This window comes from Pocillopora damicornis, chromosome 3 (genome assembly GCF_964200805.1).
Source record: "Pocillopora damicornis chromosome 3, jaPocDami1.2, whole genome shotgun sequence".
NCBI classification, from domain to species: Eukaryota; Metazoa; Cnidaria; class Anthozoa; order Scleractinia; family Pocilloporidae; genus Pocillopora; species Pocillopora damicornis.
Genome location: NC_142672.1, coordinates 18,996,758 through 19,007,698, shown reverse-complemented (window position 1 = coordinate 19,007,698; position 10,941 = coordinate 18,996,758). Strand labels below are relative to the sequence as shown.

General features: G+C 37.5%; 1 protein-coding gene across 2 annotated transcripts; it reads left to right on the top strand.

Moving 5' to 3' along the window:
* Window positions 1–400: 400 nt before the first annotated feature.
* Window positions 401–10,772, top strand: LOC113664984 (ethanolamine-phosphate phospho-lyase). Of its 2 annotated transcripts, none has more exons than XR_016185166.1 (11): window positions 401–601; window positions 2,753–2,871; window positions 3,415–3,574; window positions 4,699–4,773; window positions 4,920–5,133; window positions 5,450–5,532; window positions 6,043–6,137; window positions 6,707–6,831; window positions 8,241–8,395; window positions 9,096–9,560; window positions 9,647–10,772. XR_016185166.1 is itself a non-coding variant. In XM_089201360.1 (11 exons), exons 1-11 carry the CDS (start codon window positions 444–446, stop codon window positions 9,795–9,797), a joined length of 1,425 nt encoding a protein of 474 aa, XP_089057486.1. In that variant the 5' UTR covers window positions 401–443; the 3' UTR covers window positions 9,798–10,772. The 2 variants fall into 2 exon arrangements, 1 of the variants encoding a protein (XP_089057486.1); XM_089201360.1 differs by having other exon boundaries at window positions 9,096–9,185.
* The last annotated feature ends 169 nt before the right edge of the window (window positions 10,773–10,941 follow it).

Genomic DNA, 10,941 nt, shown 5'->3' with positions numbered 1-10,941 from the left:
CGTGTGAAAGCGATATCGATCTCTTAAAAGGGTGTTGAAGGATTTTTCTCGATCAGTATAGCAAAACAGGTTTGTTGGGAAATCGAAAATGAATGAAGGTCAACTTTTACAGGATATCAAAACAGCTTTGTTTTTTTTTTGAGCTTGTGAAACCCTCGTGTTCTGTCTCGCAAAATATCCGACACTTATTACTTTCCTTTTCCTGTTACCGGGAGAGGAAGTTTAATTCTTAGAATGAAGAACCCTTTTCCTTCGGCCAGTGACGTAACAGTCAAAACTAGATTGACCTGTTATTTGTAAACAAGTCTCGTGACAACACGCGGCGAAAATTTTATCGAAGAGATCTCAACTCGCCGGCGAAACAAAAAATTCCGCTTTCCTGTTGATTCGAAAGTGAGGTTTGAATCTTGCCAGGAAGAGCTTTTCCAGAGGACTTTATTAAAATGAGCGTTGCGAAGAGAGCAAAGCTTGATGTACCGACGAACAAAACTCAAGAGAAGCTCACAAATGGCTACCATTGTACGAATGGAACTGAAGGCGAAAAGAAATGTCACGGACTCTCTAAGGAAGAGATCATGGGACTGCGAACTGCCTACATCGGGTAAGTTTCGAGGGTTAATAAGTTCCTTATTAAAACAGTAGGTTCATTCACTAAAAGTGCATTTAGTGTTTGGTTAATGTTTCATTCATACTCGGAACGACTGAAAATGATTTTTTCTTCAGTAACCGTAAGACTTTAACTGTCACACCAAAGTTGAGAACAATCATTAAAATGATAGTATTTCCTTAAAAGACAACGTGGATTTTTTTCTAATGTGGTAGCAAAGGTTGCAGGAGCAATGCAATTCGTACCGTCGATCGACTAAGGCGGTTATGACGTTTTCTGACGGCATTTGTAAGCTTACATTTCTCGACCGTAGCCTTTATAATCGAAATATTTCCAGTTTAGGAACTGACTATGCACAACAGAAAAAACAGCGATTGTTGGCGATTTGCTCTGCAACTGGTCTTAAGCATGGTTGTGGGAACCCATTACACAAGTGATTACCGCGTGCGGGTCGACCTCTGCCAGTAAAAAGAACTGCGATAGGGCGATTGACGGAATTTATGGAGCTGAGTAACCAAAGTCGAAAGTTAATTTACATACTTTGCCACGTACCTTGCCACTTGATTGGGCAAAAAGTGTCTCGTGAGGTCAATTCACATCCGGTTCCACGTGAATAATTTTTTTCCACATCCAAGTTCTTTTCGCATCCACTGACCAATGGCAATTTTCAATTTTGAAGTGATTAGCTGTAAATCAGGAGGCTTGGGCCTGAAATAACTGGCCCTCCTGACACTGTATATTGTTCAGATTAAAGATTGAGCTAAGTCATGATAGTTTAGGAAGTGGTTTTGTTAAACAATGGCTCAACTTTGTTTAAATAACCGGCCAAGATGTTTTATGATAAAATTGTTGACACAAGGAGCCAGGGAACATAAAGGTCCTTATTTTCTCACCCCTCCCCTAAAATAACCAAACAGCAATGAAAGAACTCTCAAACCATCTGGAGGCAGGGAAGGTCATTGTGGTCAACTGAGCTCAGGTAGTTGACATTGCCATAGGCTTCCAAACAGATTATTGGATTAATCAAAACTATAACAAAATTCTTGGACACAATAATTATTGTTTATCACTGTGGAGATATGAGCATGAATAGGATAGTATATGCATCATGCTTGTAATTGAATGGTGTAATAGGACAGTTAAAGGGACAGTGAACATGTCATGCCTGTGTTGGTGGACAGAATGCATCATGTGCATGTGTTGTTGTCTCACATTTTGCTGAGTTAACTGTTGTTTTTTTTTCTATGAAAACGTATAACCGACATCTAGTTTCTATCTCAAATTTTGTCATATTTTTGATTTATTGGTGACAGGACTTTGTGTCATCCAATTCTGTTTGTAATCATATGAGTGATTAACAAATTGGACTCCCACTTCACAATTATCTGATTTGTGAATCACTCATATAATTACAGACTGAATTGGACAACACAAAGTCCTATTACCATTATTTATCCTTTAGTCCCAAAATCAGGATCATAATTATGAGTTGTAGTTTTGCCCTCTTGCTAATAATGTTAAGTTGTATTAGTGAGACAGGATTTGGTTGACTTTTTTTAATTTTAAACCCTTTTACCATTAAGAGTGACTAGCATCTAAATCCCCTTCACATTACCACCCTGTGTCAAACATTAGGTCAGGAGATAAGAGAAAACAATCACCATACAAATTGAAGGAGCTCCTGACTGTTAAATAAATTCTCCTCATCAGCACCTCAAGAAATGTGCAGAGCATCAGTTTGCATACTGATGCTCATTTGTAAAGAGTCAACCCTCTTCTCTAACTGTTTAAGTTTAAGAAAAGAGAAAACTAACCCCTTTTTCACTTTTTCAGGAAGGTTGTAGGGTTTAAGAGTTTTGGCTCTGAGGCTTGATCATGTTGGAGAGTAAATGGTCCAGCAATAATTTTTTTTTAAACTAAGTTCAACTAATATGGTTGTTAGGGCTTTTTTATCATAATATCTTCCTCTTAAGCGGTCCAATTACCTCAAGTATCCAGTGTAAAATCCTAGGCTAAAGACATATTGTTGCTAAAGAGACTAATTAAATACACCAAATCTTTCTGTAAACCACACTAAATAATACTTTTCATTTTCCATGTATTTATAATAAAGAAAACATTAGAATTTTTTCTTGTTTCATACAGGAAAGCCTGTGAGGTCCATTTCAAAGAGAATCCAATTAAAATTTCCTATGCAAGAGGACAGTACATGTATGATGAGGAGGATAACCAATATCTAGATTGTGTCAATAATGTCACCCATGGTATGTCCATCTTATGTTGCTTTTGAGTTTGTGAAATGTTTGTTTTGGTGAAGGATTAGAAATTACCTTCAGTGAAATATCAGTACTAAAAAAGTGGAACAAGACAATTCTGTTTGGCAAGTTTTAACAAAAGTTTAGTACCTTAGCAGCCATTTTGGGTTTTTGTTATGATGAAAAATTTAGTCAAGGCTGCAGGTCTTTTACAGAAAAATGTTTTTGTGTTTACTCAACCACAGTTTGCTTAAAAATTGAACAATAAGCCTGAATAAATTTTTACATGTAACTATTGATGCAAAAGGTAAAATAGACAGACTACTGTAGCTGGAGAGAGAAATGTTATTGGCTATTTTTATCCTAAAAATATGAAGAGGTATGATAGAAAACTAAATTACTTATGAATTTTGTTGGCCATTTTACAGCCACTAATTTGGACTTTCGTTTAATTAATTTTCATGATGAATGTAACAATTGACAGCAGAATTATCATGGTGGTGTTTGTCAAATTTTTTTATGCTTTTGAATAACTCTTCCTTCTCTCTACAGTTGGTCACTGCCACCCCCATGTTGTTAAAGTTTGTCATAAACAGATGGCCACTCTTAATACCAACAACCGTTTTTTGTATGACATCATTGTTAAGTATGCACAAAGGCTGACTGCTACATTCCCACCTGAATTGAGCCAATGTCATTTTGTATGCACTGGGTAAGTTCACAACTGGCATGGAACCATGGTCTGCCAGCACTGATCTCAACCCTATAAAAGTGGATTTGGGTTTGTCAACTGGGTTGATAAAATAAATTGGCAATCAAGGAGAGTTTTAGCCTTTGAGGTAACACTTGAAACCTCAGTTTCAGTAACTCTCCAAGGTGACTAATTAGGTTTTCAACTCAGTGGGCAAAACAAAGTACACAGTCACAGGTTTGAGTCAGTGCCAGTGGACTTGCATGGTGAGGGAAAGATAGCAGTTACCTATTATGTCACCAGTAAACTGTTCATAACATCCCCATTCCAGTTTTTCTTACCTTCAAAAATGAAAAAATGTCTCTTTCAAGCCTCTCACAAAAGGTAATTGTTATAATTCTCATTCCTGAACTTTTCTTTACATGATGTGTTGATAAATATAGAAGAGATACAAAGAATAATACATGGACACACATAGATATGGAATTTCTCTTCAAGTGTTTAACTTGATAGCTCATGAGTGAGTGCAGTGAACAAGTGATATGTCAAGTTGAAGATGAGAAGACAACATTTCATATCAGTTTACAGGCAGTCATGTATTATTTTGTTTATCATATAAACACAATAGCCCTTTACTGACAAGAAAAGTCAACTTTATTAATGAATGAAAATAAAAGGATCAACCTGACTGAGTGGTGCAAAAGGCAAGTGACATGTCAGCAGCTGATTGGCAATATTAAACACACATGAAAAAATATTGTATTTTTTTCATGTGTGTTGTTACGGCTTTTCTCAAGGTTGAAAATCCTTGTATAACACCTTAGTTTATGTGATAAAAGGTTGTTTTAATGGTCCATTTTACAGTTGTGTGTTTGGTTGTCAAGTCTTTGAACAGAGTGAGTCTAAGGGTGACCTTGTTTTGATACAAAGGTTGCTGCTTTTAAATGTAAATTACTTAGTTATCATGCTAACTAGATACTGGTCTCTATCATAACAAGGTCACCTTCAGCCTTACTCCAAATCAAAGGCTTAGCAACTACGTAAATAATTATACAATGACCTATTGCTTTTCCCTTTGGTGATATGTAATTCTTCTTTCTCAGTATCTGTGTAGAAATTAACTATATTTGTCAAATCATTTACAGATCAGAAGCAAATGATCTTGCTCTGCGAATAGCGAGACAACACACCGGTGCAGATGATATTGTCATTGTAGACAGGTATTCAGAACTTTCTTTGTTCAATTTTGTTTGCTTGTTGTTGTTGTTTTTTTAATGCCACCTTATTCATGATATTGGTAAGAGAACAAAAGGTACATGTCAAAGGGTTGAAATTTCAAAAAGCAAGTACTTTTTTTTTCAACCAGAGCCTATCATGGTCATACCACAGCATTGATTGACATCAGTCCATACAAGTTCAGAAAACTGGGTGAAAAGGGGAAGAAAGATTACGTTCATGTTTCTCCTACTCCTGATCCATATCGTGGGATATTCCAAGGAGAAGCCACACCTGAACTGGGGGAGAAGTATGCCTTAGAAGTCAAGAAACTCATAGATCAAGCACACAGAGATGGAAGAAAGGTACCTACAGTTTGGAATCTGAAAGAAGTCTTTGTTAATGTGCCATTTGCTTGTTGGTGTAGATTTTTATTTTAGTACTATTGTCTTCATTGTTTTAATTATTATTATCTGGAATTGTACTTTTTTTGGCTATTTTTCTCCTGAAATGAATGCAGTTCTTACAAAGTTTATGTTGACATCTGTAGTGATCTTATAAAGGAAGTGTCCTAGTTTTCGCTTCAAAAATGGATGAATGTTCAACTCTGGATTCATTTTGCCAATAATTGATGAGTGCAGGAGAGAAGTGATGTACATTTAAATGTGTCTATTCTTGTAGATTGCAGCATTTATCAGTGAATCAATGCAAGGTTGTGGAGGTCAGGTGGTCTATCCTCCAAACTACTTGAAACAAGTCTACAAGTAAGCAAATTATTTCCTTAGTATGAAATAACCTCTGTAAAAAGTTAAGTTTGAACTCCCAATGTCCTGTCTAGTAGTCACTCCAGGTACTGGCTGCTATACCTGTACATCTCATCATTAGGATGGCAGGAAAAGTTAGAGGCATATCAAGAAAGCATGGTTTTGTTTGTTAATTATCCTTTATTTTCTTGAGAATAAATCACACTCTGGAAAGTTAACCCTTCCACCCCCAGGATCCCAACAGTAATTTTCTGTACTGTCTGTCACACAAATCTTTAAGTAAGGAGAATTTTGTATTGGATCAAGTGAATCACAGTTTTGTTGGCAGATCCAGGGGATCCAGACTCCATATTAGACCTGTGGGATTTTTGCTATTTGTCTAACACCAGGTGTCCTCCTCTGGTTTTTTTTTTTTTCTGTACGATCATTTGGTGTGTCTTGACTTTTAATTTGTTTGTTTGATCTGCACTATGATACATTTTTACTTCTTTTTTCCCAATCATTGTTAAGGTATGTACGTGAGGCTGGAGGAGTGTGTATTGCTGATGAAGTGCAGGTTGGATTTGGACGATGTGGTAAACACTTCTGGGCATTTGAGTCTCAAGGTGGGTGAGATCCTGCTGGTGTAAGGGTTTAAAATTGCAACATTTGTGCTAAATGTTGGTAGTCAAACTTGAGCAAAGAACGTGAAACATGCCGTAATTCCTGTCAAAGTTACTGACACAACTGACTTGTGCAACTGCTAGATCATATCTTTGATTTTGTAGCCTGAAAAAGCTTGGATAATAGGACTGTTGTTACTCTTTTGGGACCAGATAAAATTTAAATCACTCCCTTAAAATTTGTCAGCTCTCCTTGACAGTCATCCATTTGTACTGTGAACAGAGATAGGTATCATCAGAGTTAAGTGTCTTCTCCAAGAATGACAGATACCAACATATCAGCCTATAATTTATCATCACGAGCAAATCCCAACATTCAAAATGTTTATTTTGCTTTGAAGCTGAATGTTAAAGCTACAAGCACTGTACCAACCCAGGCACCCCCTCCCCACCACACCCCATCCCTGTTCTAGAGAGTTAACACCACTGGTGTCTTTGCTGACACCATGTATTGATGGCAGCAATGGTAGTCCTGCCAGAGTATGCCAGATCATAACTGTGCATTTCCCTAGGTGTTGTGCCGGACATCGTTACCTTAGGTAAGCCGATTGGTAACGGCCATCCATTGGCACTTGTTGTTACGAGACCTGAACTTGCAGAATCATTTGCTGCCACTGGCATGTCCTATTTCAATACAGTAGGTTTATTTTCAGTTGGTTTGTGATATGAATAATAATTAATTATAAAGCTTGGCTGAAAACTCTTAGATTTAAATATTGGAGGATGGGTGCCAAAGAAACCTCCCAAGCAGTGAGAGGGTTACCATGGCAACTGAGCTACAGCACCGAAAAACTGTTGTGTGAAACGAAAAGTGAGAGAGGGAGGGAGGTAGAATAAGGGAGAAAAATACAGAAGACATTGTAGTATAAACTCCTCTCTGTAGTCTCCCATATGACACTGGTGAAATTATTGCATTGACTTGATTTTAACCTTTCCTAAATTACATTTGGACTCATTTAAAACACTCAGTCAATAGTGCCAGAGAGTAGCAGCAAGGGGATCACCATAGCAACTAAGCTTCTGTCCACCTCTCAAAGTATCATCTAAGCTAGCAGATGCTTGAATGAAAGTGGGCCTATGGATGAGAGGCTGATGATCTCTTTATTAGGTCACTTAGGATGTTATCCATTAATTCCAGTTCTTTTGTGGCCTAACCTTACCTGATTTGAGTACCAAATGAGAATTTCCATATTTCATTTCAGACATAAATCAAAACTACCCACCCTATTTTTGAGTAGACCATTAAGCTTATACCCACATGTCACCCTTTTGGGAAAACCCATACCCCAAATGTTTTAAGCAAAGAGATATGTCTATTAAAAACATATCCCATTCCTAAACCAGGATCTGGATAGTATACTAAACTTCAATCTGTTTAGAATCCAAAAGGTGAAAATCAATATCCTTCCTCTTTCACAGCAACATAAGTCAAACACCTTATCCTTTGGGGCAGCAGCACAAAACTATGTGGCTTACATAACTGACAGTTTCCTTCCCCTCTTCTTCCTCTGGGAACACAGTCCTTTTGATCTTAGGTTAAAGCATCATGACCTTGTTCCCAGGATCTGTCTTCTTTTTGTCCCTCTGAGTGTCCCTTTGAGGAAGAGAAAATGAGAGAGAGAGAAGAGAGAGCCTAGCATGATATTGCATTCAAACCCAAAGCAATAACCTGACAGTGGTCCCTTGAGCACCAATATAAACACTATATACCACTGAATGCTGTGGTTGAATAATAAATGTGACACAATTGAATAGGATGTTGCCTGATGAAATCCTCCTTTCATAAGTTTAACCATCTCCCCTATTGCTAAAATGAGATGATTATGTAACAATGTCTGTGACTGTAGATTTTATGTTTATTGCTACATTCCTTTATTTAATGTTATACATTAGATTGCAGTATTTTATAGCACCCACCAAGTATTTTTTCTGCTTCATATTCAAAGATTTTCCGTGAGAAGTTACATTGCTTAAAAATGAGCAGCAAATCATAAGCATTGCCCATGGGTTCGCATATTTTGTTAAGAATCAAAAGTTGTGTTTCAGTATGGAGGTAACCCAGTATCATGTGCAGTTGGCAATGCAGTCTTGGATATCATTGAAAATGAGAACCTTCAACAGCATGCCCTTGAGACTGGTGATTACTTGAAGAACAAGTTGCTACAACTTCAAACCAAGCACAGGCTTATTGGAGAAGTGAGGTAAGTGCTGATTTCTTGATCATCAGTCTGTTGTCGTGCCCTATCCCACTTCCCCTCAGGTGAGCCTCTGTGCCTAAGGAGGGTGGAAAGGGAAGAGACCTTTAAAGTGGGTGTTCGTTATTGTGCAAAATGACACTTAAGGTTCTCCTGCCCTGATTTGATAGTGATACAATTACAGCTTGTCCTTATGTCATAAACAGGTCTTCCCCCCTCTCCTGTAAGGTTGTTTAGCTTGGTACCACTTCTTTAGTTTCATAAACTGTTATTCTTAATAGAGCGCATTCTTTTGCTACCTTGTTGCTTTTCATTGTTTGATTGTCTAAGTGTTTTTAAGTCATGGTAAGCTGATTATGTCTAAGCGTCAAGGAGTATAAATGGGAACCGGTGAACTGTGAGGACACCAAAGGAAATGGGATGGGGGGCGGGGAGGGGGTTGTTGGCTTAGGGGTTGGAGGGGGTAGTTAACCTGTGATGGATTAGGATCTCATCCAAATGAGTAGCAAGATACACAAACCTTGCCAAGGGAGGAGGGGAAGGGTCATTTTCATGTCAAGTAGTAACGTCTCAAGAAAGGAAGTTCGCATTTGAATGTGAACAGATTTCCTCAGCAACGTTAGTCCTAGATTGTGGTCTGTGTGCAAATTAGATCTTTTCATCTTAACTTGCTGTTGTTGTTTTGTTTTTTGTTTTTTTTTTTAAGGGGAATGGGGCTTTTCATTGGAGTGGAGCTAGTGACTGATAGAACAACAAAACAACCAGCCGCAGAAGAGGCAAGAAGAGTGATATACATGTGAGTATGAAAACTTCCTGTTCATTGCGGTGACTAGACCATCTATTTCTCAAACTGCACAGATAGACCATTCCTGCAATAATTATGCAGTTATACAGCGCATTATCCAACGCTTTACAGTGAATCTTAGCCTGAATGCATTGAGAAGTTTTACGATGTTTGGAAGAAAATTTTGCATTTTAAGAATGTTAGGGTGGAAACAAGGTCAGACCACAACGCCGGGAGCTTCGTTCTTTACTTTTGCTAGACATTTGTGGGTTCTTCGACGTCCCTCGCTAACCAGTACTGGGAAGATGCGGTAGACAAGGCCTTCGGTTTCTCTTCCTTATTCGAGAGGACTAGAACGTCTAACCTTTTGTAGATGTCATAGCAAAGGTAACACATTCTCCTCAGTTATATTCTCCCGGGTTCAAATAATTTACCGTAATTCTCCACTTATCTGATTATAATAATTTTAACAGGGCAAAAGACAAGTTTGTGCTGCTATCAGCTGATGGACCTGACCACAACGTGATCAAGATCAAACCTCCAATGTGCTTCACAAACACAGATGCTGATCGAGTGTGTTCAGTTTTAGATGAGGCACTGAGCGAAATTGAGGAAAGCCAGTGAAGAAGACTGTGAAGGAGTGGTAGAAAAAGGGCCAAAGCAAGCGATCATTTTCTGTTCTAAAATTTTACACTTTTTTTTTGTCATGGTCTCAAGTCCGAGGGAACTTCTACAGAAGATAGACGCATTTTTTATTTCTGAATATGTCGAATTCTAAGACTTCAAAATGTCCTTTACAAGATCAGTATGAGCTGTACGCCAGAGTTTTGAAATATTTTTGTCGATGTGCACACCGGTTGAGAGACTAGAATTGACACAACAACTACTAAAAATCGAATCTTATTTATATTTAATATACACGCGCGTTTTCTTTTTTATTCCATTAAATTTGGCTGTAGGCCATGATAGTTGAAAGTGAAATTTCAAAGAAAGAACGCCAGGTTTTATTTTATGTTTCTTAAAACTCATTAATCCTTTACACCCCAAGATCAGTATACATATAGTTCATACTGGTCTCTATACATTTCCAGCAGTGCTGACGAAGGGAATTTGCTTAGTAATCAAGAGAATCTTCATTTGGCGATCATTTCCTTGACTATCCTGGCCTCAATATGTGATTCGGGGATGGCATTTTAATGAGAAATCAGACAATAACTACTCTTAGGGGTCAAGGGATAAATAATGCAATAAATTGCCTGGCAAAAAGGTCACTTCTCGCTCGAGATACTGCAATCTTTTTAAATAATGCAAACACTGTCAATATGTTAATATTTATTGGGAAATTTGTAATTTTTTATACATAAAACTGAATTTAATGCTTTCGTTCAATTTTAGTGGAATGCTTATGTGTATTTTATGTTTTTGGTTGTCCCTTATTTGAGAGTCTAGATAATTACGACATTTCTAATATAAATGATTTTAATTGCTATGTGGTAAACAGTGATTAACATTGTAACATATGAGCAAATATGGAAAAAAAAAAAGGTGCAGTGAAACGGTACAATAAAATTGACTTGCTATTTTCTCAATGAAAATAAATGAACATTTAAATACGTTGAGATATCTATAAAAGCTAAGTTTTTTCGTTTGTCTCACGATGTAGTCACGTGTGATGTAGATAGCGACGTTTCGACTGCACACTGCTAGTCTTTTTTAGGCGATGAGGTCGACTGGTCATGCGTGACCTTATAAAGCATGATGCTCTGCT

Bases quoted from the DNA above. Each gene is read 5' to 3' on its own strand.
- LOC113664984 (XM_089201360.1), top strand. From the start codon at position 444: ATGAGCGTTGCGAAGAGAGCAAAGCTTGATGTACCGACGAACAAAACT. The intron at 602-2,752 runs GTAAGTTTCGAG...TGTTTCATACAG, and splicing joins CTGCGAACTGCCTACATCGG to GAAAGCCTGTGAGGTCCATT. The intron at 6,832-8,240 runs GTAGGTTTATTT...GTTGTGTTTCAG, and splicing joins GCATGTCCTATTTCAATACA to TATGGAGGTAACCCAGTATC.